Source organism: Microcaecilia unicolor, chromosome 5 (assembly GCF_901765095.1).
Source record: "Microcaecilia unicolor chromosome 5, aMicUni1.1, whole genome shotgun sequence".
Lineage (NCBI taxonomy): Eukaryota > Metazoa > Chordata > Amphibia > Gymnophiona > Siphonopidae > Microcaecilia > Microcaecilia unicolor.
This window is the reverse complement of record NC_044035.1, coordinates 97,666,870-97,690,871: the sequence shown is the minus strand read 5'-3', so window position 1 is coordinate 97,690,871 and position 24,002 is coordinate 97,666,870. Positions and strand designations below refer to the sequence as shown.

Here is a 24,002-nt window from a genome sequence, read left to right as displayed (position 1 = left end):
TACAGACCCAACTAATTTCCTTGACAGGGAAGAGTTACATATGTTTTCCAGTTGGAGTTTTCAGGACAAGTTTACAATTTTACAATGCTGGAACTAATTGGGACTCTTCCAAACCTGGTCCCATAAACCCACATGTATAAAGCCATTTGAAATGGTTGTTTGCTTTCGCATTTTCTGTTTTTGTCAAAGCAGGGAGAAAGTTGTATTGCACAATTATTTTTCCAGTTAGATTGCTTAAACACTTACCGTTTCATATCCTCCCAGTTTTTGAGCAGCTTGAAACATAGTCCAAAGGTTAACTGTTAGAGGGACAATAAGTATTTAGATAAGCGTTGCATTAACCAAGGCATTTCAAACAAATGTACATTGAACATTTTCCATGTGAAATGCACACATAAAAGGCAACGATGGCTTTGATCTGGGGAGTTGTGAATAATCTTACAAACAATTATTCTTTTTCACAGTCAGTTGGCTGGGAGCCAGGGAAGAAATCTACTCTACTGGTCACATTTTGGGACACAATTTGACTACTGTATCAAAATCCTAAACAAGAATTTTTTTTTTTTTGGGGGGGGGGGGGGGAATTCAAGACTCTATAATGTTAATAATCAAGATTTCTTATGATGGTGTTTTATTGCAAGGGACCACACTACATGCTTGGACTATCACTGTTTCTGCATATACAATAAAATGAGACGATCCCTCATTCTCATACTTTCATGGTAAATAGTTAAGGAAAAATTGTGAAATACAATAATCCTTTCTAAGCCTCCTTCACTTGAAATCATATAACAACACATTCTTTCACAGATGGGCCATGATAAGTGAAGACTGGAGGGCAAAGACTGTTCACTTTTCCAGATCATTGCCTCATTGCCTTACAATATTATATAAATATTTGTTGCGCTATAATAGCTATCAAAACTGTAATCTAGGTAGGAGCTAGATCCAGATTTGCCTGATAGGTTTGATCCAAGTCTGCTTGCACGGACTTGTAATGCTGATTTCCCCACTGCATTCCCTAAGAAAAAAAAAAGACTACAAGTCCCTGCATGCAATGGGGTAAACCCAGGACTGGATCAACCCTATCAGCAAATCTAGATCCAGCTGGCAACCTTAAGAACACCACCAATTTTTTTTTTTAAATATAATTAAGTCAACATTCAATAGGATCTGCCAGATAACTCTGGAGTTAACCATTTGGTTATAACGAGAAGAGAAGGTGGATGTCACTCCATGTGCAGATGTTCACCTACTCCTTTTACCACGCAATTGCTGCAAGGAGAGAGAGTTGTCGCTTCAGTCTCCGACCGCTACTACCTGGGCAAATTTCTGCAGGGCAAGTGCAGCTGGGGAATGCTATGCAAATTCTGGGGCCCTTTTACTAAGCAGTGGTAGGCTCTATGCGCATGAATAGCACGTCGAAATGAGACTACGCCAGGCCAGCGTGCCTTCCTGGTGGTAATTTCAGATTGGCACGCGCTATAACGCATGGATGAATTATTTATTTCATCCTATGCGTGTTGTTCCGGTGGTAATTCGCACTTGGCATGTGCCGATCGGTCACTGCGCGTGTAGCACGTGAGCCTCTACCGCTAGATCAATGGGTAGCATTAAGGGCTCAAGCCGGTTTTGGGCGCGCGCTGGTTTCATTTTTACCGTAGGCCCTTTCCCGTCAAAAAAATGCCCTTTTATGTAGATGCCGGTAAAAATTGGCCAGGCATGCGCCCAATACACGCGCCTACACTACTGCAGGCCACGTTTTACCGCAGCTTAGTAAAAGGGCCCCTCTGTATTGTGCAGTTGCTCAGAATTCCCCCAAGCGTAAATCCAATAAACATAGAAAGGGCAATTCTGTAACTTAGCATGTCAAGTTAGGCAACTTGATGCAGTGCATTGAGCGCCAATGCAAAATGGCGTATTGGCACCAAGATTCCATTATAGAATACTAATGTAAGTTGGCAATGTTGTGCCCACATTCTAGGTCTATGGCTGGCACACCTGAATGAGTTATTTACCATCGGATGCTATATAGCACACGTAGCATTCCGCGCTGAAATCTAAGCACATTCCATAATAACACGCGTAACTTAATTAGCTTAACAAGCTAATCAACGTTAATACCAGCACCTAACAAGCAATAATGAGCACTAATGGACAATAATTAGAATTTACGCACACAACTCACTAAGTGTTTTCTGCAATGAACTGTGCCTAAATTCGAATGCGTGCAGTTCAAAAGGGGCGTAGTCATGGGTGGGGAAATGGGCGTTTCCTGGGCATTCCTAAATTTATGCGCGTAGTTACAGAATATGGCCCAGTGAGTGTCAATCTACGAGCTGGGATTTATACTACATTTTTGTTGGTGTAAAGCCTCTTTGCACTTATGCGTCATAGCACTTGTTTACTTCCTTACAGAATAGCATGTGGTGCTTTTGGGCATAGAAGTGATGCTAATTGGTGCATTTATGTTCACAGGCATGCATAACTGCATGTGCTCAGTAATAAAATAGCTTTTATAGTATTAAAATCTATTGACACAAGTCTGATTTACATCTTTTACAGCTAACTAGTCATATATTTTTTTGCAGTGGAACAAAAACAAAGCGCAGACCTTAATGAAGAAAATGCAGTCTTTAATATGTTATGATGATGCTCCCAGGATTCACATTTTCAAATGGCCAACATGGCCACGTTTCGCTTAGAATATAGGCTGCATTAGGGGCACAAAATACCAGTTGATGCAAATCTAAACACTCCACCACATAGATCACTGATGAGATCCAGATATCCAACTCACTATATTTTGTGTTCTGCGTGGATTCCTCAGAGAGTGAGCTGGGTATTCTGGATCTCATTCAGTGATCTATGTTGGTGGAGCGTTTAGATTTGCACCAACTGGTATTTTATGCCCCTGACACAGCCTATATTCTAAGCGAAACATGGCCATGTTGGGCACTTGCGAGAGTGAATCCTGGGAGCATCAATATAACTTAATAAAGACTGCATATTTCTTCACTAAGGTCTGCTCTTTGTCTTTCGTTCCACAGTGGATATTGTGGACCGATTGCCTTCTTGTTTTCTTATATATATTTTTTGCGACATTAAAGACAGTCATCCAGTTCCACCGGGCCTGTTTGGCCCAAATATGATAAGCCTGGAATTGGGACCTTAAAATTGTCTAGTTTTTAAAATTTAATACTAGATTTTTCCTTTGTGCTAATTCTCAGGGTTTATCATGTTTAATCCTAAAATCAGATGTCTGTATTAGGTAAAAAAATCCATGTACACTAAGTAACTGACAAGAATTCCAGCTTTATAAGTAGTAACAGAGTATGCGGTGGCATTTTTCAGGACCTTCTGGTTATACCCAATCTGGATAACCCAGTCAGTAATCAATGCAGCCGACCAGAGTGGGAAGATGATTACACACTAATTACAAAGGAAATTCACTGTTGAAAAGCATATGCAGTGCCCCCCCCCCCCCCACCCCTCCCATGGGACTGCAATATTAAAACTGTGTTCACCTATTTCTAAACACCTGTGATTCTGCAATTTCTTTATATTCAGGAGAAAGACTAGATAGTAAACTTGCAGAAGACACTGCATTCCTTCCACGGTACGTCTTAATGAAAGATACACTGCCAAAGTATAGCAGGAACTTTGGCCCTTCCAGCTGAACCTGCAATGTCCTCTGTTTTAGGGAACATACGGGCAAATGAAATAAAATACTGTCCCTTGATACAAAAGGTTGTAAAAAGCCTTCCTGAACCTTGGACCATTCCAAAGCTGTCAACAGATTTGCTCAGACTTTGATTTAATCTGAACCAATGCATAATGCAACAAAGCTGTTCCTAGTACATTAATTTCCCCTTCTATTTCAAGCAGGCGGTTTTCAGACAAACATTGTAATCAGCTGTAGTTATACAAGTTTATCAGGCTGCCAGAGTTCTTTTGCAATCAGTGTCAATTGCTATTAGGTATGTAAATTGGTATGTAAAATGTGCAAGTTTGACATTCTTCATGAACATAACACATGGTTTGAATCTTGGAAGATATACTCGGGCACATATTACAACCCTAGATTTATCTTTTTATTCATTTCGATGTGCATTCAAGCTCCAGACCCAGAAAACAGCAATTTATAGCTTCTCTGGTGAAACTCTGGAAGAGCAGTACTGGCTTTGCTATATTTATGAAGGATTAAGTTACAACTATGTCTTCTCGAGCCATAATTGTATTACAAACCTGTGGCACTATAAATTGTAGGTTTCAAAGCCATTCAAAATATATGACATGCTGTTCAAAACATACACCATCCATTTTTGTTGCTTAAGAAATCAGCGATTTGTCATCTTTGGTTCATAGTTGTATGTTTATAGGAATTCTGTTCCCTTCTATGGCTTTGTCTCAGTTTAAGAGGGTCATCTGAAAAGGCTCACACCTCCTGTACATTAATGCCACTGAGGTATTTAAATGTCTCTATGATATCCCCTCTCTCCCGCTTTCTTCCAGTGTATTATGTTGAGGTTTGGACGTGTTAAGAAATCCATCTAAATGGTGCTTTATGACGCTTTTTGGACATTTTTCTCTTTGAAAATGAGCCCTGTAGGCACCCATGTGCCCATATAACAATGGTGCCTAAGAAGGTGCACACTTGTCCTTTTAAACTAGGTGTCCCTTATAAAATTACCCTCAAAGGTGCAATTCTATGACAGGGCGCTTAGACTAAGGCCTCAGGGGTTGAATGTAAGGAGTCTATTCTACAAAGGAACGCAGGCGCCTCCATTCCTTTACAGAACAGGGGCATAGCTACGTGGGACCCCCTGCCGATGACCCTCTCGACCCCCCTCCCCCCGCTGCCGCCTACCTTTGTTGGCGGAGGACCCCAACCCCCGCCAGCCGAGGTCCTCTTCTTCCTTAGTTCTGTTGTGCAGGACTCAGACTCAGAAACAGAATGAGGAAGAAGAGGACCTCGGCTGGCAGGGGTTGGGGTCCCACGCCAGCAAAGGTAGGTGATGGCGACGGCTGGGGAGGGGTTGGCGGCGAGGGGGTGGGGGTCGAGAGGGTCTGCGGCAGGGGGGGTCAAGGTGGTGGTGGCGGCAGCGGGTCAGCAATGGCGGGGGGGGGGGGGGGTTGTCAGTAATGGTGGGGGGTGTCAGCGGTGCCGGGGGGGCCCCCTCACCTCGGGCTCTGGACCCCCCCTCCCGCCAAAGTCTGGCTACACCCCTGTTACAGAATACTAATGTAACCGGGTGTCAATGCACCTAAGATTTGGCTGCAATCACTTATGCCAGCCATACAACCGGTGTCAATCAGAGAACTTATGTGCAGCAGCAGCAACAACCCACATAACTTACTATATTCAGTAAGTTACTCACATCAGTGGAAGCTCCGCCTGTGTCCCACCCAAGCTCTGCCCCTGTGTACACCCCCTTGCAAATCTGCACTATATAAGTGGGTGTTTACAGAATAGCACTGGGATGCTGGCATATACATGTGTGTAAATGCTAGTATTCTAAACATCGCGCGTAACACACATATAGGGCCAAATTCTAGAAACAGTGCCGAAAAATCAGCGCCAAAAAAAATAATGTGCTAAGCACTAGCCTATAAACGGCGCTGAAAGTAAGGCGCTGTTATAGAATACGCTTAGCGCCCAACTGTAGACACGAGGATTTACACCAAGTAAACCCTTATTCTAATAGCATATATAAATTCTAGGAATGCCCCTGATCCGTCTATGATCCTCCCATTGCCCATACCCCCTTTCCGGGACCGCGAGTCTAAAAATGCACACGTAAATTTCAATTAAGGCCAATTAATGCTGATAATTGATTAATTATAGGTGATAACTGGTTCATTAATCAATTAAACTGCACACGTAAATTGGGTCCACGCCTACATTTTGTGCATGCAATTTTCTGCGCCATTTATAGAATTTTGGGGGACAATGTGAGCACTTAGGTGATAGAATTGCCCCAGAAGCATCGTGCATTAAACATTTACCTGTTTTTAAGCAACATCTGGCCAGTGCTAATCTCTGTCACAATATTGCTTTAGAAGAAAGACATAACAGATGCTGCAGATTCTTAAACAGAGAGTTATTCTTTGTTTATGTTGCTCACTTTCAGTTGTAATAGATGTAAACCGTTAAAAACAGGCAGTAATATCAAAAAGATGAAGATCCTCTCTCAGGAAATATAAATTAATTAGTCCCAAAATAGCCTATAGAATGCAAAAATGGAATAATTACACTTACTAAGCCATAGCCCAATCTTGGAATAATGTGTGTGCTAAATGATGCTTTCTGCACATAATCAGAGCTATTCTAAATGTCAAGAGGTGATCAGATGTTATACTTACTCTGCTTGAAGCCTAAGTATGGTATCCGCTCAATAGGTGTCTTCCGTTCTTTCATAAACTTATAAAGTGCCACCAGGAAAGCCTGTTCATCCGCTCTGCATTCTTCACGTACGTGGGCCTTTGATTTATCTTCCGTGTTTACTTTTTTACAGTTGTTGCTCTTGTGTTTTGGCAAAGCTGATTTAACCTCACATTTCACCTAAAAGAAAAGAACTGTGTCCAATCAGATCTGCAAAAAAAAACCTTTCTGTTCTTTCATGCTCAATGAGACTAAACTAACAAAGCCTTGTTTATGAACCGAAGGGCTGATGCAGAAAGTTACCGCGAGCCGAAGCGTGTGGTGACCATGAGGTGTATGCATGTGTTAATGAGCGCAGAATACAGAGAGGGGTTCAGTGCAGGAGTTAACTTACATGGTACACATGAGCACAGTATATTCAAATGAAAGGTAATGAGGCCATCAGGTATTTCGCCACAATGCACTGAAGTAAACAGGGGATTTTAATGTGCGCATTACGCGAGAAATTCACTGCCAAGTCCAAGGCAGCATAGAAGAAGGGTTAGTTAAGAAGATTTAATGCCAGTTTTGGGGATTTACTATCAGTATTTTCTTCTTTTTTCTGCACATAGCATATAGCTGCAACTTTAAAGACAGAAAAGAACAGCTTAATGAAAGTGTATCTAAAGAAAATGAAGAACCAGCATACATCTATTATACTATTCTGTGCATGAATATTAGCCTTGCTTGAATTTTATGTGCAAGAAACGTTTGAAAGGCTAATGTTTATGGGCAGACCAATATGTGCAGAAGTGTGCTGGAAGTTTCGTTTTTGTTTGGACATGTGCACAGTAAGAAACCCTTAACCCAGAACCATTGTGTGCACGTATACCACAAGCTTCCCCAGATTGCCACATAATTTCTGGACACTGTTAAATTTATATCTGTGTTTGCTGTATTGTCATGGAATATATTCTCATGAGCCTCACGGTAGAAGCCACATGCTCAGCAATCAGCGTGCGGCTCTACCATATGGCTTTCTGCATTAGCTCCAGAACCTATGAACCTGGATAATAAAAATCAGTGCTACGTGTAAAAGGATACCATCCATTTCTATGTATACTGATTCAGCATCACTGATATTCGCTGAAAGTAGCTCTGAAATGTGTATCTTTTAATCAGCTGAAGTAATGTTGTCTCCTTAATTTTATAGTATATGCGGCTTTTATGATCTATTAATTGAAGCCTGGGGAAGTCTCCTTCTACCCTTGTATTCTGGTTTCCAGCAGGCTGGAAAATTGGCATTTATTTATTTATTTAGATTTTGCTCACACCTTTTTCAGTAGTAGCTCAAGGTGAGTTACATTCAGGTACTCTGGATATTTCTCTGTCCCTGTCCATTTACACACACAAGTGCAGATAAATGAGGGTTCCCAGTTATAGAATTGTCCATAATATGTCCAGAATTTACTTATACATTGAGTGAAGAAATATTTTCTCCAATTTGTTTTAAATTTGCTACTTAGTAGTAGCTTCATTGTGTGCCCCCTAAGTCCTTGTATTTTTAGAAAGTTCTTTTAGAAAGCGCCTAAAAGCATATTTGTTTCAACAGGCATTTGCATCATTATGATAAGCTGGCAAATGTATTATATCTTGTGTTTTTATCTTCTTTTAGTGAGTGTTAATGTCATGGTTTTGTGCATTTTTTTGTGTTTTGTTGGAATCCATATAGGTTGTAGGATACAGACTAATACTATTTAGTTTTGTTTATTTAGATTTTGCTCACACCTTTTTCAGTGGTAGCTCAAGGTGAGTTACATTCAGGTGCACTGGGTATTTCCCTGTTCCTGCAGGGCTCACAATCTAAGTTTGTACCTGAGGCAACGGAGGGTTAAGTGACTTGCCCAAGATCACAAGGAGCAGCAGTGGGATTTGAACCGGCCACCTCTTTGTTGCATGACCAGAGGTCTTTGAATGGCTTCTAATGGCAAGTTGCTTGGTTTATCTCTGGATGTACAATGTAAATAATGCAATAGCATTTCCCTGCCTTTCAAACACCACTTTAATAAGCTTTCAAATATACTCCGACTCAAGACTAATACAACAGCAGGACAAATTTGTTCTCTGCCCACATATGACTTACACTAGCAGACAGTGGAGGTCCTTTTAGAAGCATCTGCATTTACACATGTGGACTGAATACACATGCAAATAGTAATTTCATTATTTACACATGCAGATGCACTGGAAAGCAGACCACTGGCGTACCGAGGTCGGGGCGGTGGGGGTGGTCCGCCCTGGGTGCATGCTGCAGGGGGGTTGCAGGGAGCAGCCGTGCGGCTGTCGGCTCCGCCAGTTCCCTGCTCCCTCTGATGTTACTTCCTGTTCCGGGGCTGAGGGAGCAGGGAACCAGCGGAGCTCACAGCCTCGCGGCTGCTTCGAGCACCCCAGGAAGTAAGAGCAATGCACCCCGGGGAGGGGGGGGAGGTGTTTTGAGGTGATGCGCTGGGAAGGGATGACTTTGCACTCCGGTGGGGCGGGGGTGCGCAGCGGCGATCCGCCCCCGGTGGCAGCCGACCAAGGAACACCACTGAAGCAAACATTTCAAAAGCATGTGGTTTAGGTGGGCAGAAAAACTGTATGTTCCCACTTTACAATGGAAATACACATATAGTTCTAAAAATTTCTATATCAGCTTTTGCTCCTGCCCTGAGGCATTTGCAAGTGTCAGCTGCTTGATCATTTGGACCTTGGGTCTCCATCAGTGACTAAGGAGGTAACTGTGCTAACCTTTACCACAACCTCAAAATTTCTGTCTAAAGAGTTATTTCACAGATTCTTAATTGGCTCTGCTTGTACACACTTTGCAAAATCTGATGTATATGCGTGTAATCAGCATCAAATACATGTCTCTGTTGCATGAATGGCACCTCCACATTCAGATGCCATGGCTTACTACATGTAAAGCTTTCAGTGATGCCTCGGGTGTCAGGCAGCCTAGGAACGCCAGTGTGACACAGCCTTTTGTAAAATAGTTGGGGACATCCAATTTGTTACATAGAACCCCTATGTAAAGTAGACTGTAATGTATTTGGAGAAATCTCCTAGTATATACTAAAATAAACCACATGGTATTAAAATCTTCTACCAGTCTTTCCCAATATGTAACTTTCTAAAATCCTTACTCACAAACAAATTGGATTTATATCTATTAAGAAATCACCAGAAATCAGCGATGTAGCCATTTTGGGCCTACCCACATGCATGAAAAATGTCCATGTGCAGGGTGCTTGCGGTGGCCCCAGGGTCAACACTGCTGCTGAGCTTGGTAGGAGTTCTAGTTGCCGGAGGAGGAGGAGGTCTTCAGCTGGAGGAAGCTGGGGATCCCTGCCAGCAGAGGTATTTATATTTGAGTCAGGGGTACGGGCAGACAGGAATGGGGCAAAGAGCAGGAAGAGGACGGGGCAGACAGAAATATTATGCCCATGCACTTTGAGCTCAAGCCCACCCAAAATTAGTGGACTGGTTATGCTACTGCCAGAAATGAAGATACATGTTCTATTTTAAAATATATCAGACTTCAACCCCAAATCCCTTTACCTGTTTTAATTGGACCTTGAATAGAACTTTCCTCTCCCCTCTCCTCAGCCATTAGTGGTCACAGTGATAAACCTATGTGCAGGTCAAGGTTGCTTCCTTCCATACAATTAGGGTACAAACACAAACTTACAAATAGACTCTCACGATGTTGCTCCCAGCACATCTCTTATATTGTGCAATGACAACTAATTGATAATGGATTTTTTGGGAACCCACCATACTTGATATAGTTTCTGGACTATGCATATTCTTTAATGTGTTTGGTAAACTATATTTTTATGATTATTTGCATTTTATTTGATGAACATCTATTTATCTATCTATTTTTGAATATTTTCCAATTCTATTAGTTTTCCTCAGTCACCAGCAACACCCATGCCTTTAGATATATGTTAGGTAATTAACACGTTGAAGAAAATTAAGTCATGAATTTGGAAATACCACCACAAGAGGTAGAGGCCCCATTTTTTATTTCATCCTACAGAAGCCTCACAGTGCTTTGAAACTCCCCCTGAACTGACCTCAAATCTTTGACTCTGACCCATTTGAAGCCAAAGTATGTAAGGTGATGAACTGGCAGATTATTCTTTGGATAATATCCTGATGCCATCCTCTAGTTAACCTGTCCAATATTCAGACACAAGTACATTTTTCTTGAACAGTGAGAAGAGTTTTTGTATAAATATCATCCAGTATATTATAGTCTCAGAGAACAGAAAATCTAATACTAGAAGACAACAATGTCCTACTTTCAATGAACCATAAGCTTCGTTCTCTGTGTTGAATGCAATGTCACAGCTATAAGGAGAAATTAGGTCTTACCTGATAATTTTCTTTCCATTAGTCCTTCCCACTATTCCAGAACCTGTGGGATAGCTGTGCCCATCAACCAGCAGGTGGAGACAGAGAACTGAAAACTGTGCCGAGACATATCTCTCTTGGTATCCAGTCCGGCTCCTCATTATTTGTGTAGACAAGCAGTAAGAATAAAATCAGAATAAACAATTCGCTAACCTAACACTATCCAGACATGTGTAGACCTCTCTCATTTCTGGACAACTTGTAGAGAACAAGATATATGCAGGAAACACCATGCAAGGTGACAGTCATTATTTGACCCATTACTTTGCACCGACTAAACATCGCAGAAACCTCAGGCAGGCATCTGGAATAGTAGGAGGGACTAATGGAAAGAAGGATCTAATTTCTCCTTCCATTAAGTAGTTTCCTACTATTCCAGAATCTGTGGGATGTTTAAAAGCAATCTCCAGTGGGTGGGATCCTGGCACCGCCATCCTGAGGACTGAAGACCCAAAACTAGCTTCAGAGCATGTCACAATGGCCACCCTGTAGTGCTTGGCAAAAGTATGCAGTGTCAACCATGTTGCTGCCTTGCAAATATCTGCCAGAGACAGTAAGGTAGTCTCCACTCAGAATGTCACTGTGTGCCTCGTAGAATGAGCCCACAAGGCCTGAGGAGCCTGCTTCCCTGCAAGCAAATGAGCTGATGTGATAGTCTCCTTCAGATATATAATGAGGACTCTATGCACATCGAGAAGCTTCAAGGAAGAATATTGAGCCTCTTTGTCCTCTCTGCAAAAGGACAGAAGCTCCACAGATTGGTTAAGATGAAATGCTGATACCAATTTCAGAAAAAGGAAGAAACCATGCACAGGGAGACCCCCCCCCCCCCCCCCGTCTCCGAAATGTGGAGAAAGGGATCATAACAACAGAGCCTGAAGCACTGAAACCCTACATGCCAACACAACAGCAACCAAGAACGCTGTCTTCAGCATAAGAACTTTCAAAGAGGCCTTCCGAAGTGGCTGAAAAGGAGGCTTCTGAAGAGCCCAAAGGACTAAATTAAGGTTCCACTCTGGACACAGCATAGGAAAGGGAGGCTGCAATTGGCCCACTCTCTGTAAGAACTGAACGATTTCTGGGTGAGCCATAAGAGACGTCTTCTGTACACAACCCCTGAAACAGGACAAAGTCGCAACCTGAACTTTTAAAGAATCCAATGCCAATCCATTCTGAAGACCTGCCTGGAGAAACGCTAGGATGCTCGCAATATGATCAGAGAAGGGAGAAAGTCGGCGTTCAGAACACCAGCCGTCAAGCGTCCTTCACACCCTCGCATATGCCATGGATGTACAGCATTTCCAAGTCTGAAGCAAGGTAGCAATGACTGAATCAGAATAACCTTTTCATCTCAACCGAGCCCTTTCACTGGCCATGCTCTTCCCACTCTCAGCTCCTTGTCTGATGAGACCCATTCTGCTGTAATCAGGTCTTGAATGTCTGGATGCTCCTCAATGGAAAGAACCACCAATGATTCAGAAATAAGAGTACTGAGCTCCTTTTTATGAAACAACCTCAGTACTTTTTGGGTCATCTCCCTCCTCTAATGGCTTTCAATTATGTCTCCTCTGAACAGACCAAGGTCACATCAGATAAGGAGGGAGAAGCAGAGATAGACCTCCAGGGTTGGGCAGATGAGCCTAAATGAGATCTCTTAGGAGCCGGAGAGGCAGTGGGACGAGAAACTGAATCACCTTGCAGCAACTCTGACTGTCTCTGCTTCAATAAATAGACTGGTCTAAGAGCAATATAAACTCCAAGAAAACAAAAATCCCGATGTAGCTGATTGCTCTGTCGGGCCCTGAGGTGGTAAAATGGTGGCTGTGCTCTGTGCATGATGAGACAGAGGCTCTCCTGCATCCATCTGCGAACCGGCCCTGTTGGAGAGCCCGAAGTCACTGTGCCAAATTCGAAGACATCCTTCCATCAACAGTTTCCCCCCCTGTGGAATTCCTGGCTTGCAAGCACTGCAATGCCCTAACGCTGGCCAGTGGGTCCCACTGCGGGAAAACCGCTTAACTGCCTCTGCGTGCGTCACCATTCATCCTGACTGGCACAAGCACAGTACAACACAGTCCCAAGTGGTGAGTCAGGATCACTTCCCTGCACCAAGTAGAACCTGCAGCCCTCCAAGTGGTTCTGAGTCAAATTTTAGTCAGACTTACCACTGCCAGCTGCTCTCCCCAAGCTCATGGTCTCCACAAGTCTTACCCCAGATGCGTAAGAATCAGGGCTGAAACTCTGTCTCATGTGCACCAGTAAACCTCTTTCCTTCCTCCCTTTTTTTTTTTTGAAGAGCTCCACAGGAAGCGGGAGAGGTGAAGGGAGGGAAGAAGCAAATTTGCAGACCCCTACAGACAGGGATCTGAAGACCTCCAGATATGACTCTGTAGTCTCAAGCCACCTGCAAAGCTCAACTGGGAACCGAATGACCAACTGGACCAAAAGCAAATCATTCAGAACTAGAGGCTGAAAAGTGTGTTCACCCACCTGCTGGAGATAGAAAATACTGATGCTGGACTGGATGCCAAGAGTGATATGTCTCAGCTCAGTTTTCAGTTCTCTATCTCCACCTGCTGGTTGATGGATACAACTATCCCACAGGTTCTGGAATAGTGGGAAGCTACGTAATGGAAAGATAGTTACTAAGAAGGTCCTTTGTGTTTGGCTTCATAGGTGTTTTGGTTTTTTTTAGGCTAAGCTGTGCTTAAATAGAAACATGTATCCATACAAGAAAGTGTCGTGCAATAATTCCTACTAAGCAATTTACCTTGGCAACAGCTTTCGCATCCAAATTACTGCAGGAATCTTTAACACCATTTAGTGATTCTTTCCGCTGTGGGCATGGTTTCTTCTTCCGTGGTCTGCCTTTGAGATTTGGGGCTAGAAATAAATCCAAGGCATTAGCAATTAGGTTTTTCATTGTCTTCCTAAATTATACAAATGTTCCTTTAAACATTACAGACCTTAAGAAGCTCATTTGACATATTCTATTTAGAAAGACATTCAAGGTAATCAAGCAATGTCTGCACAGACAAATATATTAGAGATTATGCTCTATTTTTCTGAATTTATTTAGCAATCTCTGTTAGATATCTTTATATAGAAAGAGTTACAGCAGTCTGCTGATGGGCATACATCAAATAACCAGCTAATAGACTTATTTGCTATCATACATCCTGCTTTGGAGCACAATCCAGCTGAGTTTATTAGAACACCTATTTTATATGCAGTTTATAACTGTTGCAAAAGATAGCGGCTCACAAAGATTCTGACAAAAATAAATGTATTATGTAAGGCATAAAAGCTGTTATTATAGCACATTCAGAAAAAGCTCTGCTTTCGCCTATGCGATGCCTCCTTTTCTGTTCTTTGAAACATGAGCAACAACCTGGTAACAGTTTAACTTGTTTTATGTTTTAAGGGTGTTTTTTATTGCACACCATCAAACTCTGCAGGACAGATTGAGATATTAACCTACTATTTCAGAAAGCAATGCATCACTGTTGCAAGTAATTTTTTTTTTCCACTAGACACCTTTCTAGACGCAGTAAACATGATTTATATCGGTCCACTTTATCACAAACACTCAAACATTTACACATCTGTTTGATAGATCTCATAGCTCTAAAGTTAGTCATCACTACTGTCCCAGTGTCGTAATTTTTAAGCAGATTTTCAAAGTTGCATAAAAAGGACCCAAATCAAGACCAAAGAAAAAGTTCTTTATTTCCACTTACACAAGGATATAAGAGCACTCTAGCATTAGGGGCTGGTATTTATAATCGTGCCATCGTCCTTCAACCATGGTTAAATTTTAGTTAAACCGAGAGATAAAAAAAGCAAAGTTTTACAAATCTATACTCCACATTTAGTTTTCCTTCATCTGTTTCCACATCCTCTAATTCTTTCCACTCACAGGAGAGCAGGACAGAGTTTAAAAAAAAAAATCACTAGCTCATTAACAGAAGGCACAATTTGTCTTAAAACAATTTCTTGGCGTCCACTATTCCATTATTACAGACATTTTGCATGAAGCGCAGAGATTTTGACCACAGACCTTTCCAACATCCCTTGATTGTCTCACACCTCACTGCTGTCATGCTGTGACCCAGCCACAGTTTACATTTACATTTTTAATCGGTTTACTAATACAATTTGGCACTGACTCGATTAGTACAGTTTGGAGAACTGTTCTGCCTTCACTGTACTCGGAAAACTGTCAGCCTTTGATTCTCCAAAAAGGCAAAGAAGTCTCAGTACATTTGCTCTGAAAAGCTGAAGCAATATAGCAAAAGAACAGCCTCAAGCACATGATGCCTGCTAAAAGTTTATGCTCCTGGACCCTGCCATTCAGCCAAGGAAAACATGCACATTTCACAGAGAAAAAGAGAAAGATGTTTACCCATTCCAGCCGACAACCACTGTCTCATTCATGAAGGCTGCACAGCATTTTCCAAGCCATTGCATCCCTGGAAGTCTGGGCTTGGTGTGGATGTGAGCTTTACACAAAATGAGCACGCCAGTATCTGCTGTGTGCTTACAACTCCCCTCCCCCTAGCTACAGTACATTACTCTGATAAACAGAGATTATATTAGTGACTAGCACAAGCAGAGGAGCAGGGGCCGAGGGGACTTTGCGCTGCCAGAGGCTGCTGCCCTGCTCTCTACCGTCTTAAAGTAGTCCATGATTTCATCCTAATTGTTTTGTTGATTCTGACCTCTTGCACTGCATGTTAGCTGGCTAGAGTACAGAGTTCCTTGAATCTGACACCACAGCCAAGACCAGAGCCAAGCTGTAAAACAACTCCTTTCAAAAAGGCACCACGGTAAAAGCATAAGTCTTCCTTTGATTTATTACAACTGGTATGAAGAATAAAAGTTTAATGACCCTGATAGACTTCACACGTTTTCATCCAATATACTAAAACTACAATTTGAAACGGAAGCCTAAAGACACCAGAACTAGTTACAGGCAGGATGCTGGGATCTTGCACAAGTATTTCTGGTAGCAGGCTTCAACATAAAATAAAATCTCTCTCAACAATTTCATTAACACCTTTAAAGTAGCTGTAGGGAATATTTGTAGACAACCACTATAGGGCAGTGTGAGCTTTTCAATGTTTATTTTTATTCTTTCCAACCCAGTAGAAGTTGGAAAGAATTATATAAAAGGGGTCAAGAATATCTGTCCATCTGGGGGTAAAATAACTCCAAATATTTAACAGAATGGGATGAAACTTGGCTAGTCAGAAAAGAAAAACAATAAAAAGACACAAAGTAAACAAAAATAGGCAAATTTAGACCAGGGGTTTTAGAGAAATAACATTCCCCGCCCCCCCCCCCCCAAAATAAAAAAAATGTCCTAATATATTCCTATGGAATCAGATATTGGGGCAAAATAACAGAATGGGCTGAATCTTCGGATGTGAGAAAAACTAATAAAAAAAAGACACATTGCCTTTGAAAATAGGCCAAACTGGATCAAGGGTTCCAGAGAAATAAGCCCCCTCCTCTCAAAAAATGAATTTCTATGGGAGGAGTTCCAGCTTCTGTGGCACAAAAACATACTCAAAGAATAACAGTGAGGAAATTCCTCCTTCACACTGTCTTTCCTAGTTCTCTACTTTCTCAATTCCCCAAACTACCCCTGCACAAACTGCCACACCCCAAAACAACCCTCCACAGATGCCCCACCACCTCATAAACTGCCTAACCTCCCCAAAACTAACACCTCACAACTGCCCCACTTTCAAAAACTATCTCTGTAACTGCCATACCACCTTGCACAGCATCCTCACCCCCGCAAACCTATCACTCTGCTAATGCCCCACCATCCTGCAAACTGCCACACAACCAAAAGATAGACCCCTGCAACTGTCCCACCCCCAATATTCCCAACTGCCCCACCAGCCTACAAATTTCCCCACCTAAAATCTACTGCCCTGCAAACTTCCCTACCCCTGAAAACAATCCCCACAACCAGTAGGAGTAGCCTAGCGGTTAGTGCAGTGGACTTTGATCCTGGGGAACTGAGTTCGATTCCCATTGCATCTACTTGTGACTCTTGGCAAGTCACATAACCCTCCATTGCCCCTGGTACAAAAATAATACCTGAATATATGTAAACCGCTTTGAATGTAGTTGCAAAAACCTCAGAAAGGCGGTATATCAAGTCCCATTTCCCTTTCCCTACCCTCAGACCCATAAACTATCCCCATGCAACTTCCCTAGCCCCACAACTACCCCATCACCTTGTAAATCTCCCTCCCCCCCAAATACCTCCTGTAACTGTTATACCACCCAAAAACTAACCCCCACAACTTCCCCATAACTCTGCAAACTGCCCCACCCCCAAAAATGAACCTCTGCTACTGCCCTATCACTCCTCAAAATGCCCCGATCCAGAGCTGGTGCAAGGGACACTCTAGGCAAATCTTCAGCCTTGCCACCCCCTCCCCCAATTAATTTTCAGGCTCATAATCTGTAACTCCCCCAAGATTTTGATAATTAAACTAACAACCATGATCAATGAACACAAATCCTACAAAAACGCATGTTAAGGTGTGTCCTGATGGTTATTTGAGTTTGAGGAGCTGCTAGGATCTATGGTTTGCTTCATTTGTAGTTGGTCTCTGCTGCCCCCAACAAGCTGCCACCCTAGGTGACTGCCTAGGATTGCCTAATGGTTGGGCCAGCTATGTGCCAATCCCCCCCCCCCAAAATACCCTACACAAACTGTACCACCACCCCAAGCTACCCCTACAACCACAGCAGAAGCAGTGCTCACACAAAACACACAACACAGATACGCACACATGTAGAGAGGTTGGAAAGAATATCATGAGCCATGCTCTGTATGCTTTCCCCACTTGTTAGTATCATTATTGAACATGATATACTGTACCTGTGAGATATATGCATCATAGTTCCAGTATAATGTGGAATCCCTTATGCATTCAAGGGTTGCACACTTTTTTGTTATTATACTGTATATGATACTGTAGACCCGATGGGGAGGTAGATTTTAGGCAAGATTTACAAATCAGAACTTCACAAGTGCCACTAGTATTTTCAAAGAGGATCTTCTGATGTAGAGTCTATTTAAAAATACATGGATAAATAGAAGTTTATCCACCGTTTATATGTGGCAGAAATATACATTTTTAAAATACCCACAAGAAAAAAAAGGCTTGTGAATTTCACCCCCTCCTAAATGTCTAAATGATGAATAGGGGTGGCATGGCAACATAAACAGCTATGTTCTGAAATACCAACATACTCATATATGTGGTAGAACATAAATATTTTTGTCAGCCATTTTAGAAACATAAAAGGTTTTTTTCCTAAACTGTCACAGAGTCCTATATCCCTTGCCAGTTTCGCATTTGGGAGGAGAGACACGCGCTGGGGGATTAATGGAGTAACCTCCCATAATCCATTTAATGGAGCACTTTTCTAAAACCTAGATGTCTCGGGTAGCAAGTGAAAATCCAGATGTTAAACTTTATTGGCCCATCCTAGTACGCAGCAGGCACATCTTACAATCACGTGAGGTTGTGGGGTGTTTTTTTTTTTTTTTGTTGTGCTCCTTATTTATAGAATCAACTCCCGCAGGATTTACAGGCACAAACTTCTCTGAGTCAATTTAAATTAAACTTAAAAACTTATAACTTTCACCAAGTATTTGAATCTCTTGGCCAACCTGGGTTGGCCAATGTTATTTCTGTGATGTGAAGAATGATCTGGAATGTTGTAAGAAAAATAATTTCTTATTTGAATGATTTGAATATTGTCTTTTCTTTCAGTTATTGGTGTTCCTTTCTGTTATAATTTTGGACTGTAAACCACTCTGTCCATTTGAAGAGTGGTATATCAAATATTGTAAACTATTTTTAGAACTAAATCACATCCATCACTGTTAAACTTCCTAAACCAAAAAGGTTTTCAGCTTTCTAGGACAGCTGTAAATACTTCTTTGGAGAAGTGGTCTAGTGGTTAGAGCACCAGAGGTGCCCGGTTCAAATCTCGCTGCTGCTCCTTGTGATCTTGGGCAAGCCACTTAACCCTCCATTTTCTCAGGTACAAAATTAGATTGTGAGCCCTCCAGGGACAGAGAAATATACAGTCTACCTGAATGTAACTCAACTTGAGCTACTACTTCCTGGCACAGGCAGCTCCTTGTGACTCTGGGCAAGTCACTTAACCCTCCACTGACCGCCGCATTGAGCCTGCCATGAGTGGGAAAGCGCGGGGTACAAATGTAATAAAAAAATAAATAAAACATCCCCTTCTGAAATGGAAAATACATGTTCATTCTTTAGGCCTCCCCTAGTCCTGCCTAAACACACACCCAGACCACGCCCCCTTACCATATGCACATTTTTCAGTTTTATATGTACGTATTCTGGCTTTATAAAATAGAGATTTAGATGTTTATGCATATAAATATATAAATGTCATTTAATGCACATCTAAAATGCAAATAGTACTCTTAAAATATGCTCCATAATGCAGATTCACTTATACCGTGATCAAACATCTGGGACTCCAACATATTATACACATGCATGCAGAGGTTTTGACCAAATTGTTCAGTTATAGCTTTACTCTGCTTTAGGACATTTATATCTCACATATACCTCTTGAATGCAAACAGAAAATATGTAGAACTAAATCACATCCATCACTGTTAAACTTCCTAAACCAAAAAGGTTTTCAGCTTTCTAGGACAGCTGTAAATACTTCTTTGGAGAAGTGGTCTAGTGGTTAGAGCACCAGAGGTGCCCGGTTCAAATCTCACTGCTGCTCCTTGTGATCTTGGGCAAGCCACTTAACCCTCCATTGTCTCAGGTACAAAATTAGATTGTGAGCCCTCCAGGGACAGAGAAATATACAGTCTACCTGAATGTAACTCAACTTGAGCTACTACTGAAGAAGGTGTGAGCAAAATCCAAATAAATATTTGTTGGGGAAGAGAATTCCACCACTTTGTCGCAAGGTAAGGGAAGTTAGATGAATATATAGGTTTACAAACAACCTTCTTACAAGATGGAAAATGAAGAAGTAAGTCCCTAATTCATTTACTACTACTACTTATTATTTCTACAGCGCTACTAGACGTACGCAGCGCTGTACACTTGAACATGAAGAGACAGTCCCTGCTCGACAGAGCTTAAAATCTAATTAGGACAAACAGGACAAATAAGAGATAAGGGAATTACTAAGGTGGGAATGATAAAATATGGGTACTGAACAAGTGAGTAAGGGTTGGGAGTTAAAAGCAGCATCAAAAAGGTGGGCTTTCAGCCTAGATTTGAAGACGGCCAGAGATAGAGCCTGACGTACCGGCTCAGGAAGTCTACTCCAGGCGTATGGTGCAGCATGATAAAAGGAACGGAGTCTGGAGTTAGCGGTGGAACAGAAGGGTGCAGAGAAGAGAGATTTACCTAATGAACACAGTTCCTGGGGAGGAGTGTAGTGAGAGATAAGCGTGGAGAGGTACTGAGGAGCTGCAGTCATCAACTGACAAAAGTAAAATCATTATCACCCCCCCCCCCTTTTTTTTTAAAGTCAAATTTGTACCCAATCATTAAGACAATGTTAGTGTTAAAAATTCTTGAAAGATCAGAAAGGAAGCATGACAGATAACAGGGAGGTTGATATTTTGAACAAATCAAGCCAGTACTGGTTTTCTAAATTGGGTGACAGCTAAGACACTTGTCAAAGGCAACAAGCTGACACTGAGGACGAACTCTGATCTATAACAGTGTAAAGTTCTTAAAGCCAATAGACAGGCATATTACTGTAGCGTGAATGTGTTCTGTACTGGTTTTATTGTGATCATACTTTCCCCAGTCCCCAATAGAGAAATGTAGTAATAACCTTACTCTAGGCCTTATCCCATTTTTATCTGTTTGTTACAAACATAAAACCAGATGTTCCATTAAAAGCATATTGTTTTCTGGAATGTGGAAACTTTCCACAGGATGGCAGAACTGAGTAATGGCTGCAGGCCAAGATAATTGTTTGAAATGTACAAAAGCATTTTGAAAAGACTCTTTTAGATCCAAGTTTATCCTTACAATTGGATTTCAGTTTTTGAAACTGGAATTAAGTTTCCTTGAAAACAAAAATCGAACCGCCCCGCACCAAAAAAATAACCCATAGCAGACTTTGCAGAACCCTGAATTTTTGCTGTAAACCTTTCAGCTAAGTAATTAAGGATGCAGAAAATTCCACTCAGCAAGGTTCAGTGGTCTCACTGACGCACCATGGAAAAATGAGATCCATAAGGTACAGCTGTGCATAAAGTAAATTCTGTGTGGAATGAATGGAATGTCTAATGAGCAGGGATGGCATTTTGTTTGCTGCTTTCAACTGCAGATACTTTCAAACTTAGGTTTAAGTACTGTTAAGTTTTAAAGAATGTCCATTCTGGCTATTAGGTTTACTGCATTCTTTCAAGGGTTATGCAATTTCTGAAAAACGAGTCTTCATTTACAGAATGGCCTAGTATTACCAGGCTTGGTAAATGCCATCAAAGTATTTACCAGTTAAATTACTCAGCTCTAGGTAGACCTGTGGAAGCGATGAGCTCAAACTCTGGGATCTCAGGGAAGGCTCCTGGCACTGCTACAATGGGCCATGAAAACACAAAAACAGCCACGAGGATTTGTCTCGAAGGTGACTTCCCTCTAGTTCTTAGCCTGGGAGGGATAAAGAGTGGGGAAAAATCACTCATCGTGTAATTAAACTCGAATTCCTTGCCAGAGAATGTGGTAAAAGCAGTTAGCTTAGCAGGGTTTAAAAAAGGGTTTGGATAGCTTCCTATAAAAAAGGTCATAAGCCATTATTAAAATTGACTTGGGAAACACTGCTTATTTCTGGGATAAGCAGCATAAAATGTATTGTACTGTTTGGGGATCTTGCCAGGTACCCGTGACCTGGATTGGCCGCTGTTGGAAACAGGATACTGGGCTTGATGGACCTTTGGTCTGTCCCAGTATGGCAACACTTGTACTTATCTACTTTGAAATAAACCATTTTGAGGCCTTCTAAGGGCCCGAGTTATCACGCTTCCCTACAAACAGGAGAAAACCCACAGAAGATAATTATATAACACATTGCCTAGGTTAAGAAGCTAAGAAAGCACCTTGCTAGCTTATTGTATAATGAGGCACATATAGTTACCTCTGTGTCCTTATTAAATACTAGGGATTAACAGTCAGAAATTATGGCTAGATTAAAGCCACAGAAAGTTACACGTGCACAGGAGCAGGGATGTTAGCATGTAAAGAACAAACATAAATTAAGACTCTGCCTATGCTCTGTCCAGTTTTGCCCCAGAACACACCTACACATGGGTTGTGTTAAAAGTATGAGCTTTCTTGGCATTTCACCTGCTTTAACATGAGTAACCCTGAGAAAATTTAACAAAAGCCGTTTTATACACATCAAAAGGTCTTTACACATAAAAAATCTTTTATAAAATTACCTCCCGTAAACTTTACAACTGGACACTCGCACTTAGGCACCACTGATAAGCACAAAGGGGCCCGTTTACTAAGCTGTGGTAAAAAGGGCCTTGCGCTAGCAGTGGCGGCTGCTTTTTACCGTGTGCTGTGGTCCTTTTTACTGCAGCGGGTAAAAAAGGCTGAAAATATCCATGGCCATGCGGTAAAATTGTCCTTACCGCATGGCCTTGTGAGGGGGAGCACTTACCGCCACCCACTGAGGTGGCAATAAGGCTCCCGTGTTAACCCGGCGGTAATCGGGTAGCGTGCAGTGCTGCCTGATTACCACTGGGTTAGCTCTGTGCTAAAAAATACAGCCATACTGGGAAAAGGAGTGAGCTGGGGCTGGAACTACCGCTGGTGCCCGTGTTAAACCGGTGGTAGCTCAAGAATAGAGTGCAGTAAGCCCACATTAGGCTTACCACTGTTTTGTAAAAGGACCCCCAAATTACAGAATACTAACACTTATATGCCTAAGGGTACAGTTACCGCAAAACTGCTAGCAAAAATCCTACGTGCTTTACCGTAAGGGCATGTAAGTGGCATAGGAAGGAATTCAATAAATGGCGCTGAAAATTCAGTGCCGAAAATATTGAGCACTAAGGGCTTTATTCTATAAAGGTTCTGCTGCTAAATTTATGCTCCTACAATTTATGCTCCTAAATTACGAGCATACTCTATGCTCCAAAATAGATTATGCTCGCAATTTAGGAGCATAATTTATGCTCATAAATTAGGAGCATAAATTTTAGGAGTGCAAATTTCGGAGCTTAACTTTTATAGAATAAGGCCCTTAGCGCTATTCTGTAAAGTGAGCACACCCTTTACAGAATAGCATTCGGCGTAGATCCGGTACCTAACTTTTAGGTGCTGTACATATGCCTGCTAAAAGCAGATGTAAATGCCAGCACGCAACTCAGGCATGCTTCGGATGAATTCTGGAACACCTAACACACTCCTGGCCACACCCCTTTTACAGATATGCGCAACTGAGGTTAGGTGCCGTGCTTTATAGAATAGCGTGCACTGAGATACACATGCAAATATTTAAGACTATCAATTAACATCAATAATTGGCTGTTAGTCCTCAATTATTGACGTCTCCAAGCTCATTAGCCAATTTATTTGCACGGGCATCTCCGATGCATGCATAAAACTGGGCGCAGAAATTTGGGCACAATATATACAATCCAGGGGAAAGCGTATAAATGCGAGACGTGTAATATGGGCAACCCCTGACGCACAAATGTAAGATGCACCTACACTGGGTTATGGTAGAATTCTGTAATGGAATCCGGGCACCCAAATCCCGCTATAAATTTCTTATAAACAACCTTTCTGGGATTTAGATAATATAATAAAATTGTAAATTTGATTGTTAAACTGTACCTATTGTACACCTCATTTTGAGCTGTCCTAAATTAAGCCACTTAGTTATATGGGTGCCAACACTGAATACTGCTGGCATTTGCATAACTTCGGGCTCCTCCCCAGTGCCACCCCAGCACCGCCCCTAACCTGCCCACTTTTTAGTTGGGTGGTCTGTAGGGATATTCAGTGGCATTCTCCGATTAAGTGCCACTGAATATCTCTCCTTAGGCAGCGAAAAGCAATATCAGCCCAACTGAATATCACTACCTGGGTCTAGTGAGTGCTAGGTA

General features: G+C 41.9%; 1 protein-coding gene across 2 annotated transcripts in view; it reads right to left on the bottom strand.

Annotated features, from left to right (window-relative positions):
- The window catches only part of ARID5B (AT-rich interaction domain 5B), a 295,401-nt gene that overhangs the window by 66,441 nt on the left and 204,958 nt on the right, over window positions 1–24,002 (bottom strand). The window contains exons 1-4 of one of the 2 annotated variants that reach the window (XM_030203114.1): window positions 15,231–15,536; window positions 13,596–13,708; window positions 6,367–6,565; window positions 247–299 (exon numbers count right to left, since the gene is read on the bottom strand). In XM_030203114.1, coding sequence (XP_030058974.1) covers window positions 247–299; window positions 6,367–6,565; window positions 13,596–13,708; window positions 15,231–15,258 — 393 coding nt within the window. In that variant the 5' untranslated portion in view covers window positions 15,259–15,536. Of the gene's footprint in view, window positions 1–246; window positions 300–6,366; window positions 6,566–13,595; window positions 13,709–15,230; window positions 15,537–24,002 lie in introns of those variants that run through there. The other variant, XM_030203113.1, reaches the window with a different exon arrangement.